The sequence below is a fragment of the Molothrus ater genome, chromosome 2 (genome assembly GCF_012460135.2).
Source record: "Molothrus ater isolate BHLD 08-10-18 breed brown headed cowbird chromosome 2, BPBGC_Mater_1.1, whole genome shotgun sequence".
Taxonomy (NCBI): domain Eukaryota; kingdom Metazoa; phylum Chordata; class Aves; order Passeriformes; family Icteridae; genus Molothrus; species Molothrus ater.
The window spans coordinates 14,091,346-14,106,367 of record NC_050479.2 but is presented as its reverse complement, the minus strand read 5'-3'; the positions used below and the strand labels follow the sequence as shown (position 1 = coordinate 14,106,367).

Genomic DNA, 15,022 nt, shown 5'->3' with positions numbered 1-15,022 from the left:
TATTCTTGCACAGAGGCATGGCTTCCCAAGGCTACTTGGAAAGTTGGCAAATCAAAGCAGAGAAAGAGCTTTGACTCTAACAGGAGTTATTTTAGTATTAATGCAAAGTAATTTACAGTTTACTACACAGCTTATATGCTAAATTACACTATTGGATTTATCTGAAGGAGACTTAAGTCATATACCTATGGTCCAAGGAACACAAATATTGGGTCGATTTCACTTCCAATTACTAAGGCGTTTTTCTTCGTAAGGAAATCTTTAGGTCCTTGCATTAGACCAAGCAGACAAGCTGAAATAGTTGAACCTCTGAAATATTTGCAAAATTGAACTGGGATAGGTGAGGACGTTACCATAAAAAAGGTAAAGCCTTCATTTATTTACAGAATTCTAAATGGAGTAGAGAGATTTCTGAAAGAGCAGAGAAGAACCAGGGCCTGTGCACTCCACTTCAATTAAAGTAGAGATGATCATTTCCTGGACTGCTTCCTAATCTCCCAGAAACTGTGCATAGCTAGCAAAAAAGGAAGCAGAAACAAAAATCAAGTATTGATTTCAGTACTCCATAGTGAGCAGGTTAAAACTCATTTTCTCTTACACATCTTTACCTCTTACACCAGAACTTTTATGGGTTTTTTTTATTTTTTCTTCCTATTTAAGAGATTTCAGAAGCATCACCAGCATCTTCACTCTCAGAGTTTATTTGATAAACTTTTTACTGAAAAATTATATAAGCTTTTTACTGAAAAAAAATATAACTTTTACTTAAAAATTATGTAAGTTGTAAAAAGTTCACAGAAACTGGGGTTGTTTGTGAGGACTGAATATAGATTTCAATTTGCATTTCCTACACCTGTGGACCTTGTATCTTAGAGAAGAAAATACCAGATCCCTGATTTTAGGGAATTTCAGACTCTTGGAGAATAGATGACTTCAGTTCCTTCCATCGGTGTAACAAGCATTGTACTGCCATCTAGTGAGCAATGTAAAAGCAACCGAAACATCAGGGTGCATAAATATTTCTCATTGCATCTCGGGTCCGGCTGTCTGTCTCTGCCCCGACACGGGTAGTGTGGTTCTTGGGTGGCACGCGTTTCAAAGGACGAGTCTGGACTCTTCAGCTTTTCGGTCTTCAGATTGTTTATTGTTTCTTATCTACAAAATTTTCTGTCTGCCCAACAGAGGTCTGACCTGCAAGGCAGCCAAGGGCACTCTGACCACCCACGGGGCGGTCGTGTCTTTTTATACTAAAATCTACGTACATGATATTTACCTTTATTTTCCAATACTTTTCACCCATGTTAGCAAGTGCACCTTCACCATAAACCAATCCCCAAGTGCCAACATCACCACAGGAGATGGAGGACAAGAAGAAGAAAGAAGAAGGACGAGACACGCCCTGATCCCTCCATCTTGTCTCCATGACCCCCCTGTACCAAAAACCTTAAAGTTTATATTTTCACCCTCTAAATGTGTCCCTTTTACACCCTTCACTCTAAAGTGATTCTCATGTCCTCAAACTGCTGTCACTTCTGTGGATGGATCAAAATCAAGCCACCAAACACTCTTGGCAACATTCCAGGATTTCCAAGACCCCCAAGGGTTCTCCTGGCATCTCTGAACATCGGGAACGATGTGCTGAGTTCCCACAATTGCAAGCCATTTTTCTCTTTTATAAGTACGAGTAGAAGAGAATAGCAAATTTAGGTATGGAACACTGCAAGAAAATAGATAATAGAAAAAGCTTTGCAAGATAAAAGTGAAGAGGCATAGGCAGGCCAGCATAACAAGAGGAGTTGGGAGTCTTATGACCATGTTATCCCACCATGCTGGGAATGCAGCCCTCTCTCCTACACAGACCAAGGGATCACCCATGCTTCAGACAGTTGGGTCAATTTTTTGACAATAGCTAAATATTCACTTTTTCCTCAGTGCCCAAATGCAAGGCATGTAGCACACCCATAAGCTTGAGCCAATAAACATCAGCAACATCTGTCCCCATTCTGGTTTAAGAAAATAGGAAAGCAGGTTGCCACAGGGCTTCTCTCCATCCATGAGGCTGTGGTTCAGACACCTGTGAGGACAAGACACAGCTTTGCTTTGTCTGAGCAGAGAGGGGACAAATTTTCCACCTTTTCCCGAAGGCTGACTGAGCTCAAGGCTTGGCCAGAGTGCTCTAGGATCAGTTCAGATGTGAGAAGGCAGAACCAAGGCTGGGACCCCGAGGGCAGGAATGTCACTGGTGGAGATCACTGCCCTTGAGGTGAAGGTCTGTCTTGCTCAGCACCACCAGACAAAGCCAGCAAGGTGCTCCTGGCTAGCAAGCTCCTGGCTGTCATGGCCTCAGGGCACAGCAGCAGCTCCAGACATCCAGCACTGGCTTTCCAGAGCAATTCCTCAAGTGTCCTTCACAGCTCACTGACTTGCAGAGAACAGCAGATGTCTGACAGGTGCTGTCAGCACTGAATTTCTCTGTCCTCATCAGTACAGCTGGCCAAAAATTGTGCTAGTGCACAGAGATGTTTTGGGCATTTCTTTGAACACAGACTTAATAAAGGAAGAAGAAATGAGAGCATAAACACACTTGTAACCCACCCCCAGGTGACAGCCAAAGGAAAACTGACGAGGTCCTGCAAGGACTACATGATTTGTCAACTCAAGAAGGTGGTTTCACAATGTTTGTTTTTATTCACAAACTTGCAGATTCTGTCAGCACTTACAGAGGCAGAAGGAACCTTGGAACAGAGGTGCTTTAGGAACCATACTCCCCCCTCTCCCAGGGACTAGCAGCACCAACCACCCTTTGTTGCCAGGCTCAGACACATCAGGCACCTGCTCTGCCCTGCTCCTATCCCACAGCCCTGCAGGGTTTTGACACCAATGACACAGGAAGCAGAGCTGCTGGAGGAGAAAGAAATGAAGCAGAACTTTTCTATGGCAGGTGTGTTTGCAGAGGAAAAACAAATTCATCTCTAAACACTAATGCATTCCCCAAAGGTAGGCTGCAGGAATAAACACATCGTTGATGCTTCTATAGTATAAAGTGGCAGATTTTACTAAGTCTATGTTTATGTTTACTCAGTCATCCTGCTTCCAGTAGCTGACAACACAAGCAGCAGTCAGAACTCAGGATGCAGCTCCTGTTAAAGCAAATGGCATCACCCAACACTTCTCAGCTTGATACACTTTTTCTTCAAGGCCCCTTTGCAGCCAGCACACACAGCTGACCCCACCAGTCTGGCCTTAGCAAGAGCCAAAGAGAAGAAGTCTTCTCTAATTGTTCATTTTAATTATGGTCACTCTGTTCCAATCCTTCTCACAAAACAGATGTTTTCTACCCTCCTTTCTCCAGCAAAGTTTCCTATGCTATAGATTTTTTTTGTCATGCATGATGAGCAATGCAATATATTTGTTAAAATATCCCTGTAAACCATGAGGAGATAAAACCAACTGCTAGTTTCACCAGCACAATATTGAACATCTGCTCCATCTGTCCCAGGAAATGGTGATGGGTATCTTGCTACAATATATTACACTAATTTTTCCAAGATATTTTTATGTTTGGTCATTTAAACTGCAGTGAGGTATTTTATTACCACACAGAACCTCCATAACCACTTCTAAACTGTTTCAGTACCTGAAATCACTCCCTTACATAACTTCAGTGCCACTGTGGCAATGACATCCTGCCACTGTCGAGCCCTTGGCCAAAACTGAACCTTCCTCATGGGCCTGGCATAGGGCATGACAGGAGGAACAGTGCCTGAGTGCAGTGGGGGAAAGGAAGGATTGAGGAGATTTCCCTTTACACATGCTGAGCCTTCCCAGCTTCAGCAGAGCTGTGTGACAGGGTGAAGGTAGCAGTGTTTCTCTTATCACATTTTACCAGCATCACTTAATATCACCAATTCAAATATAACAATCAGCATTCAGTCAAGAATTTAATCACTGGGAAAAGAAAGAATGCTGCCCATCTTCTCCATTCAGACTCTGAAGAGTGATATATATTTGGATTTCATCATGGATTCCATTTATGATTTTTTTTCATTTTTTAATCACTTGCAGAAGTCTTGAGAGTACAGCATCAGCCAGAAAGTCTTTCTTACTGCTCTTTTGAACTCCATTCCATGCCTATATACACTTAATCACATATGAAACTCAAATTAGTGCTATTAAACTAACATTATATTCTGCAGATAAAACCCATTTTTGTCCTTCAGCATTTTCTCAACTCATCATAGGCCTGTTTTTTTTCTATTTTTACTGCATTGATTTTACTGCTTTTCTCTCTCATTTACAGATAAATGGGAATATCTTTCAACTGAAGGATGTTAACATTATGCAAAGTGCATACCTTGCAACTGCTCTTTTTTTTAACAACCTCACTGTATGTCTACCTTTCTAATCACTGCTATTTCCTACAGCTCAAAACACCAGCACAAAGAAAAGAGTAGGGCCAACCAAAATAACTTTCTCTGTGAACTCTTGATATTAAATTCAGTGCTACTAGAGTTAGACTATGTAAGACAGTAGTCCATCAACACATTTTAGCGAGCTTAAATGCAAAGCTCGTGTGATTCTGAGATCAGTGGGAATACACAGATTGTTTAAGTGCTTTTTTCCACCACAGCCAGAGTGCTTAACATGAGCAAACAGGTTTTCTTCATCCTCTTTTTAATGACATGACCTTGATAGGGGAGGGTGTCAAACTCAAACAGTAGCACTGAAAATAACAGGTTTTATCCCGCTTTCAACACTTGGGGAGGTATAAACAAAGAATGGCCACCACCAACTCCCTGTGAAAGAAACAGGACAAAGGGATCTCGTGTGCCATCAAGTCCATTTCCCCTTTAGGCAGACATTTAATACAATTTTTTTATAATTCCATACATGCTGATCAAGCCTGGAAAATATGCAGGTGTTTTGCTTCTGTATTCATGAGGGGGCTGTCCCAGAGCGTTACACTTCTGATCCTCAGTAATCTTCAATCCCTTCCTTCAGGTGGGCAAGGAAGATTATTACTGTGGCAATATGGATTAAGTAAGGATATGAGTGGCATGACTAGAATTTGTAGAACCTAGACTGGAACTTAAAGGCAAATACCAGAAAGATGGGAAAGAAAAGGAGACCTTTCTGGAGAGAGGTCCAAGCTTTGGGAGAAAGGAACGCTAACATCATAGGTTAAGAAGTCCAAGCATGCCCACAAGATCTTGTTTCTCCCACTCCTGTGAATTTAATTCTGTGAAGTATCTTTCTGAAGAGTGAAATCTGTTACTGGAAACCAGAAAAATATTAGGATATTTTCAAGACACAACATATAATCACAGGTGCCTTGCTAATTCTTTTCTTCTTTTACAGAGCCTGTATTCTTTGAAAATGGCTCTCAGCATTTTCTTTTGCCTCTGTTCTTTACATGTCTGTTCTGTATCCTTTGAGGGGAAAAAAAAAAGAGAAATTGTACTGTCCATTCTGGCACAGGTACCACAGCATCCTGAAGCATTTATCACAGATCCTCTGCAGAGACAGGCTGCAATGCAGACATTCCTGGCATTGTCAGTCTGGAGAGCTGTTACTGGACCACCTGAGTTGTCCCAGAGGATGGATGGCACCCACACTGCTCAAAGTACAAAAGGTCAACACTTTCAATAAGGGACAGCTCCAGCTCTTCCACACTCTTATTTTTAAGGACCCTGGGTACAATTTAATGGATACACTTGACAGATGACTTGACCTGTCCAATGGGTATGCCTAGCTCAACCAGAAATGGTGCTGCAAAGCCTTACCAACTGTTTGTCAAAGCTTACTTACTGTCTTCAAAATCTTGTTATTAAATGCACTGTGGAATTACATTCTAGCTATGCTTATCTGTGACATATGTAATTGTTTTGTGAGATGAACCACAATTCACTCAGCACTGGGAAAAATGACCTCTCACTAGGCAAACTTGAACCAAGGCATCTGGGTCACAGAGATGATCACAGTGCTGGAGAATCTCTTCTGCAAACATTGAGGTTGTTCAGCCTGGAGAAGGCTCCAGGGAGACCTTAGAGCAGCCTTCCAGTACCTGAAGGGGGCTTATAAGAAAGACAGAGATAGACTTTTTAGCAAGGCCTACTGTGATAGAACAAGGAGTAATGGTTTTGAGTACAAAACACTGGCACAGATTGACCAGAGGTGGACGCCCCAACCCTGGAAACATTCAAGATCAGGCTGGACAGGGCTGTGAGCAGCCTGATCTAGCTGAAAATGACCCTGCCATTGGAGGGGCATTAGAATAGATTATCTTTAAAGGTCCCTTCTGTGAATTAAAGCACTTATTATTTCATTTCTGCCTAGCCACACTCTTACACAGTCACCACGTGCACTACATGGTGCCCATTCACGAGTTGCTGCCGAGCTGGCAACAATTCAAGGTTTTGGGTCTGAGGCAGTACCCGTTTCTGCATTTCCTGTATTCATGAGGCCAGAATGCACAATCTGCATTTGGCACAGCTGGCTATGACCGCGAGTGGTGCCGTGCCCCCACAGAAGCCACGCTGCCACAGATAAGCGATGATAGCAGATGGGGAGCCTCTCACAATCATTTTCCTTCTGCAATCACTCGGATACGTGCGCGCTCTCTCTCTGCACACACACGCGTTCTTTTCCCGTTTCTCTACACACGAACATCGTTCCCCGTTTCCCCCGAGGCGGGAGGATGAGCCCGCAGCCCCGCCGGCCCTGCCCGCGCTCAGCGCCCGCCCCACGGCCGGGGCAGGGCCCGGGGCGGCTGTGCCGGGATGGGGTTCCCGTGCCGGGATGGGGTTCCCGTGGCGAGATGGGGTTCCCGTGCCGGGATGGGGTTCCCGTGGCGAGATGGGGTTCCCGTGCAGGGATGGGGTTCCCGTGGCGAGATGGGGGTCCTGTGCGGGATCCGGGGTGGCCGTGCTGTGCCCCGGGGTGGCCGTGCTGTGCCCCGGGGTGGCCTGTGCCGTGCCCCGGGTGGCTGTGCAGAGCTCCGGGCTGCCACAGCCCCAGCCCCTCGGGGCCCCTCCCTGAGCCCCGGCCCGGCCCGGCCATGCGGCGGGAGTGTGGCCATGTGCGGGCCAAGCTCCTCCCCGCCGCCGCCGCCCCTCGCCGCGCCGCGGGGACGTGCAGTGGCTCGGCGGGCCATGGAGGCGGGCGGCGGGGCTGGGGCCCGGTGCCCCGCGCTGCTGCTGCTCCTGCTGGCGGCGGCGCTGGGAGGCGAGGCGGAGGCGGAGGCGGAGGAGCCGCGGCCGGCGCGGCAGCGCGGGGACGAGCAGTGCCATTACTACGCGGGCGGGCAGGTGTACCCCGGGGAGGCGGCCCGGCTGCCCGTCTCCGACCACTCGCTGCACCTCAGCCAGGCCAAGAGTAGGTGCTGGGCGCGGCCGGAGCTGCGGGGAGCGCCGGGGCCGGGGCCGGGGCCGGGGCCAGGGCGGGGATGTGCCCGCAGTGCGCTCGGGGCTGCGGAGCGGGGCGGCGGCGGCAGCGCCACGTCAGGCGGAGCGCGGGGGCTCCCGGGCCCTTCCCGTCCCCAGCCCGCTGTGCCTGCGGCCTCCGGGCGGCCTCGGCCGGCAGGGGAGAGGGGAGGAGGGGGAGCTGCATCCCCATCGTGGTCAGCGTCGCCGTCTCACGGGCGTCCGGAGAGGTCCGCGGTTCCAGAAATGGCGAACGAGTTCAGGGGAAGCGCTTCGAGGGGTCCACAGGAATGTTCTGTGCTCACACTGCGATGTGAAACAATGAACGGGCGCCCCTCGTAACGCGCTGCCTTCGGCGCTGCCTTTGTGCCTGTGCTCTGATGCGGTTTCAGTGCTTTACGTGACAGACCTGGGGACAAACACCGTAAATGGCATCGCTGGGAGATGTTCAGGGACACTGCTCAAAGTCCCGTCCTGCCGGACATAGAGTACAGAGACATCACACAGATATTATCTTCAATTTGAAATCCTTTTCCATTACTGAACCAGGGCATATGTTCTGTTTTAAACGTTTGCAAGCAGATGCTACCAAAAAAAAAAAAAAGGAAAAGCAGCCAAGATATTTGTAACTGATACTGTTTGGGTTGTTCTCCCTTTGCAATGTAAGTTATTACAGACAGATGTTTATAACTGCAAAAACAGCTACCCTAGTTTAGAAAGGGTTCAAGATATACAGTATTTCATTTAATATCTTTTCCTTCTCCCTCCTAATCTGAAGGTCGTTGTTATACATCCTTGCTAACTATATTCTGCAGCTGTGGGTCAGCCTAAGAAAGGAGAGCCAAGCAATTCAGGCACCGTCCAGATAATATTTAAGATTCCATATATTTTTCTCAGAAGCTTTTGCCTAATTTGCTGGAGATGTATGTCAATGTCCTTGACATGGCAAGTGTATTCAGACCACCCTGTAATCCAGCATACCCTATCCTTTGTGTCAGAATTCACAGTGGTATGAAAATAGAACCTGGCAGATTAATTTTTAATATTTTAAATTCAAGGTTAATCCCTTCTGATAGGAATAGTAAATATATTTCATGATTTTCAACTGGATATTTTTTCCAAAACACAGCTATCTTCAAGTTAAAATTTGCTTAGGAGTTGTAATTTAATAAACATATGCTGCATTTTTAGGTATCTGTCTTTAACTATATTGTGGCATGTATTTTTTGTGGACCAGAATTCCAGACAGGTTTCCATTGTTAAAAAGTAGCAAAGTGAGTTTGAACTATTTTGTGCTTGTGGTTCCTAACAGCTATTTTTAACAGAACAATGAGAGTACCTGCAGTATTAAGAGCTTTCCCCTTCAGTCTAGCAGGTGCCCTGAGCTGGCAGTGCACACAGGGTTTGTTCAGTCAGCCCAGATAAGGTTTGTGTGGCCTTGATTATCAGTGATCAGCAGCGCTCATGTGTGAGCACAAGTTGGTCAGATTATTTACTTTGTGTGTGTACTAAAGCCTTCATTTCTTCATCATTCTGTGCCCCCCTGTTTAGAAAGCAGTTTCATCTTGGAACTGTGCTGCAGGTTGTTTTTCAAGCAAAAGGAAGAACAGCTGTCCTTGGGCAGCTTGGTTTGAACACAGGTGTTATATTCTGACTTCTAATTCAACATTCTTTGTGTTTCAGTCTCCAAGCCAGCACCTTACTGGGAGGGAACAGCAGTCATTAATGGAGAGTTTAAAGAGCTGAAGCTAACAGATTACGAAGGAAAATATCTTGTCTTCTTCTTCTATCCTCTTGACTTGTAAGTAAGAGCACTGTAGGCATACCACTGAGTGCAGCTACACTAGATTCATAATTTATTAATTCTTCTCTTTTTTTGAGGTCTTGTATTTTTTGTTTGGTAAGAATTTAGGAGAGAAGAAAGGAGTGACAGAAGAAGATATATTCTTTGCATTTGTTTTCTCATCTTGCATTGGTAAAATTGCAACACAGTCTTTGTCCTAGTAACTGTGTCCACTAATTTGTGTCTCCACACAAAACAAAAAACTTTGTAGTTACCCAGTTAGGCAGACTCTATGTTCTGTTTCATGCTGTAAACCAGTGCTGCAAATAGAAGAGAGCATCCTTTCTAGAGGATATAATATATAATATATTCAAGAGGGCATTTTCCCTTTAAGCTTATCTCATAACATCCTAAGAGCACTTGGCATTAACCTCCTTTATTTAGAATGCAGTAACTTCACTGACTGAGTGAAAACATCTCTGCTTTTTAAAGGACAATCCCATTCTTTTCCACAAAATGAAGATAAGAGGACAGAGATGCATAACTACTTTTAATATTATATCATCATTAGCTTTACTACTTTAGTTCTTCTGTAATAGAAAAAAGTTGAAGACAAATTAGTTAAAAGTTGCAGATTTGCACAGTAACAACAAATTATAGTATGATCCTCTGAAAAAATTGGCTTACAGGCTATCAGCCACATTTGTAAAGTCTAAAAGAAAGTAACAGTAACAGCTCTGTAAAAGTAAAAGTAAAGTAAAGTAACAGCTCTGAATCCAGATAGTAAAATAACCATAGATTTGTAGTCTTCAGAAATAATCCATTTGTAACAAAGCTGGAGTCTGAGGGTGGAGGATTTGTCAGGCAGCATTTTGGTTAAAGACTTGAAAGAGCAATAGAAATAAGCAAAAGCTGAAATAATTTATGATAAATACACCATTTTAAGTTAGGCAGAGAATTTACTGGCTTTCTCATGAAATTCTGACTTCATCTTGTCTTCAATCTTCTAGTACGTTTGTCTGTCCAACTGAGATAATTGCCTTCAGTGACCGAATTGAAGAATTCAGAGCAATAAATACTGAAGTGGTAGCATGTTCTGTGGACTCAAAGTTCACTCACTTAGCCTGGTATGTATCTTTCCCTTGTCTTTCACTATGTTGGAATTATTATTCATAGTTCCAACATAGCAAAAGAACAGCACTCCCCAGATTTTTAGCCTGTGGAGATAAATCATCATGTGTGAAAGTGCAATGCTATTGACACAAATGTTTAAAGTAAGTTTTTACCCTAGTGTGTGAAAGTACCTTTATTTTTTAAGTTTGTTTAATGTGTATTGCAATATGTTATGTCTCAGTCCAAAAAATACTACTAATACAAAAAGAAAGTATTAAGGAAACTGTCAGTAAATGCTTCACTTGTCCCAGGTCACGAGCACGTTGGCATAAAGCAAATGCAACTGATAAGAAAAAGGTCATCATTAACAGATATGGCCATAACTGCAAAAGATCTACTGAACATTTTGTTCAAGCCACAAATTCATTTCCTTTGTGTGCAGAACAGAAAAAATGTCACTTGCACTAAATCCTTCTGTCCATACTGATGTAGTTTGTGATTTCTGACTTGTGTAGGGAATATAAATCTGTATGAGAAATACATCTATATTTCCTTTCCTTCAAAGGATTAATACTCCTCGTAAACAAGGAGGACTTGGACCAATGAAGATTCCCCTTCTTTCTGATCTGACACACCAGATTTCAAAGGATTATGGAGTGTATCTGGAAGATCAAGGACATACACTTAGGTATTTCACTGGGTTGCAGTTTGGTTGGGTTTTTGCTGGGGTAATACTTCCTGCTTTATATTTAAAGAAGCATTTGAAATTTTTCTTTTAGAGCAGCTTTTACTTGGGGATTCACGGAGAGTAGCAAATATTGAAGAACACAAAAAATGTAGTCATAATGAGTCAGAAGAGGGATCAAGGTTAATATCCTGTGTAACAGCAGGCATCAGTAGATACCTAGGGCAGGGCAAATGTGCAGGATTCCCCAGAACTGCAGCTGCTCAGGGACCTCTCAAGTCCAGGTGGAGTCAAGACTAAGGTTACCTGAAGAGATACATCTGCCTAAAACTGAATAGTTTCTTTGGGGATCCCTGTAATGCCATAGCATCTGCAGCATGCCCTGGCAGGGCCTGTCAGAGCTTAGTTCTGTGTTAGTTCTGCAAAGAAGTATATGTTTTTTGTTTTAACTGGAGCTCAGCTCAAGTCCTCTGATACCCAGGTAAAGAATAGTAGGTTACTGGTGGTGAGTATTACATGGTGTTTGCAAAGATCAAATTCCTCCCATCCAGCAGACATAAAATAATGCATGAAAACACCACTATTATTAATTCTGTTTCCTAACACCCAATTTTTTTACCCACAGAGGCCTTTTCATTATTGACAATAAGAGAATCCTTCGACAGATCACAATGAATGACCTTCCTGTTGGGAGATCAGTGGATGAAACACTTCGTTTAGTGCAAGCATTCCAGTACACAGACAAACATGGAGAAGGTGCTCTTTTAACTCTTGCCATATTGAAAATTGGTTTACCTAGCCTGGAAGCTGTATTAGCTTTTTGGAGAAAAGATGCTCAGTAGCATTAAGGACTGGCCTCATACAGTGACTGAAGTGCTTTGATTGCCCTGCTTGATTCTGTGGTCCCAGGTCCTTAGGTTGTTTCTAGAATAGTCATTTACATTTTGATTGACATCATGAAATGTGAGCATAAAGCATTCCTCTAGTCTGAATTTTGGCATGATGTACCATATGTCACAAGCATAAATTTGTACAAAATATGAGGCTGTGAAGAATGAGGCCCAATATTTCAGTACATTTTTGCATACTAAAATAATGGAGATGCAGGCCATCCTTGTCCTGGGCCATTCACTGAGGACCTGTGACAATGAGTGTTTCATGTCAATATACATAGTGATACTGTGGAAATTATAGCACCATTACTTGTGTTTTCTGTATAAGTGCTGTGTGATCATCTTTCCCCAACAAAGAAATTTTACTGTCTTCATATCATTACTTTGTATCAAGAATTCTTATTCCTCCTGTTCAAGCATGGGGTGAACTTTTTGACATTTCATTAAATAACTTATTTGAAGATTTGAAGAATACACATTTAGCAACTTAACTTCCAGTTCAATTCAATGTCTCCAAGCATTTGAAAGTACCTTTATATGAAGGTACAAATCATTATTCTGCTGTGCTGTACAGACTTCAAAAGATAGATGTTGATACTTAGGCTATGCACATCTGACTAAGGAAATTTCCCCACATTTAGTGCAAAGCCAGCTTACAGAATGTTGATTTGATTACTTTTTTTCCAGCTTTTACATGAATGTTGAGGAAAGTTTCTGTAGACACCTCATTGGTTTCTTTGCACGGAACAAAAGTTCTCCACAATTCCTACTAGCATGTGGGGCATTTTGTCTGCCAGCCTGTCTTAAAGCAGTGTAATATGATATAACTGCTTGGGCTGTAGCCTCAGAGGGAGAGTTCTGAATAGATGAGAGCTTTACTCCAGAATGTGCAGCTGTTCAGGTGTTCCCAGGGCTCCCAGCCACACTGTGGTAAGCACATGCTGCCAATCCCTTTGTTCCTAAGCAAGGTTACAAATAAAATTAGTGTCTTGTGAAATCTTTGAACTGATCTCTTTGCTAAAAAATGCTCCTAGTTTTGGTTTTAAAGAAAGAAAGGTAGGTCTCTATGCAGTCACCTGAATTTTATTGCAAAACTTCTGTTTTACTAGAATAGGTGTTCATCTCAGATACTGCTTTGCCAGTACTTTGTGTAGAGGGACACAAGAATTAAACTAAAGCATAGGCATCCATGCAGAGATCTGCAGCTTTCAGGTGACTGAAGTGGTGGGTGGTGTCAGGTGTAAACTGCTAGGTCACCATCCTATGTGTAAAGAAAACTGCACATTTAATAGTTTGAGATACTGACATGTGACACTTGATGGTGTTTTACTTTAAGGTCAGAAAGAGAATATTAAGCACACAAAAGTCTGTGTATGTAAAAATACTTGAGCTAACTTTGTCCTTTTTTTTTTCAGTTTGCCCTGCTGGTTGGAAACCTGGCAGTGAAACAGTAAGTCACTGTTTATATTAACATGTATGTAGTACTAACAAGCACTCAGTTACCATTTCTACTAGAGCCAAATCCAAAATCTCAGCAACTTCCAGTGAGAAAGTATGAGTAATGTCACATTATTAAACTTAGACCATTTGGATTACTACTGATTTCATTAGGGGATTGTTTCCCTCACACTAGACATCTCCCAGTTGTTTCAAACTCCTGGTATGGAAACAAAATTCACTTGACCAGCAGTGAGTTTGGGATCAAGAACTTTTTCCTGTTAACACCTTGTGAGGGAAAGTTCAAAACTCTTGAGATTGTTGTATCTTCTTGGTTATTTGTCCATATAAATTCTTGGTGGTTCTTACTGCACATCCTGGGCACTACCTAAAAAAAGACAGAAGTTCCCAGGCTGCTGTGGTATGTGCCAGAGCCAGTGCCACTGTCAGCACTCTAGCAGGGAGCAGAGCTTTCCTGTGCAATTCCCCTCCCTTCTTTGCTACTCCTGGGCTCCATGTGACTGGAGGCAGAGAAGCCAGAGTTCACATAAACACTCACTGAACTTGTTTGTGTTCCCTGGCCCAGAGCAAGCCTCAGCAGAATAATGAAACTTTCATCAGAGGTCTGAGCTGCCTCACTCAGATGAGATCACTGTCACTTACTTGAGCATGTGGCTTCCTTCTGAACCATCTGGTGATGACAGAGCACTGTTGTTAAAGAGCTGGCTCAACAAAAACCAGGTCCCAGCAGCTGCTAAGCAGAGTTAATGAGCACTGTACTTGATAACTTGATGTTAAACCATGTTTCTTTGCTGGATGGGAAAGTTTCCTAGGATGACTTGAGGCTGGGAGTCAGTTTTTTCAAGCTAGCAGAGGAGTGTCGTAATGGGAGAAGCTGGATATTAAGACTGTAAAATGAAAGGGGGCGGGCTGGCCCAACATTTGTATTTTGGCACTGAAAAGTTCTGCCCTCCATAACTAGGATCACCTAGATAACATGACATGGATATCTTTTCTAACAAACAGTCTGACAATGCTGATGCTAACAGCTCCAACACTGCCAATTTAGTAATGTAAAGCAGTACTGAAGCATTCTCCACCTCCTCTGTGCAAAAGATGCAAACAATAGCAGAGTGGTTGAAAAAGCCTTTCTCAAAGATGTAGTCATGCCTTCTAAATGTGTTTGATTTAATTAGATCAAACCAGAGGAAGCCATGAGAGTGTGGTGGCCAAGGGAAGAACTGTAAGTAAATTCTGAGCCTCTAGATTACAGATATTAATTTACCAAAATATCTTGCTTTTGGGGCAAGCTGTCAAAATTCTTCCTTTGGTAGGCTGCACTCTCTCATGCCTCAATTGGTTGAATCTCTCTGCTACTGCTGTTAGGTACTTTTAGAGATTAATAGTAATCTAGTACCAAATCAACTGATAAATTACTCTTCAGTGTTGCAAGTGAGTTGGCAGTAGCATCTTACTGTGAAATACTGTGCTTTTCTGGCTTTATAGTTTGTATTGTTTTTGTGGCTTTGGTTTTTGACTAACATTTTCATTTTCTTTCTTGCACAGATAATTCCAGATCCAGCTGGAAAACTGAAGTATTTTGATAAACTAAACTGAGGCTCACTTCTGTTGAATTCAATAGGTTACATTCAACTTGATTTTTGCCAATAAAATTTCATTAATTTTGGTA

At 43.1% G+C, this 15,022-nt stretch overlaps 1 protein-coding gene across 2 annotated transcripts; it reads left to right on the top strand.

The window, feature by feature from the left end:
- Nucleotides 1–7,062: 7,062 nt before the first annotated feature.
- Nucleotides 7,063–15,022, top strand: PRDX4 (peroxiredoxin 4). Of its 2 annotated transcripts, XM_036391333.2 has the most exons (8): nt 7,063–7,374; nt 9,105–9,222; nt 10,215–10,331; nt 10,883–11,005; nt 11,628–11,758; nt 13,311–13,345; nt 14,529–14,575; nt 14,899–15,022. In XM_036391333.2, the coding sequence occupies exons 1-8, from the start codon at nt 7,077–7,079 to the stop codon at nt 14,900–14,902; spliced, it is 873 nt and encodes a 290-aa protein (XP_036247226.1). In that variant the 5' UTR covers nt 7,063–7,076; the 3' UTR covers nt 14,903–15,022. The 2 variants fall into 2 exon arrangements, with proteins under 2 accessions (XP_036247226.1, XP_036247220.1); XM_036391327.1 differs by lacking the exon at nt 14,529–14,575.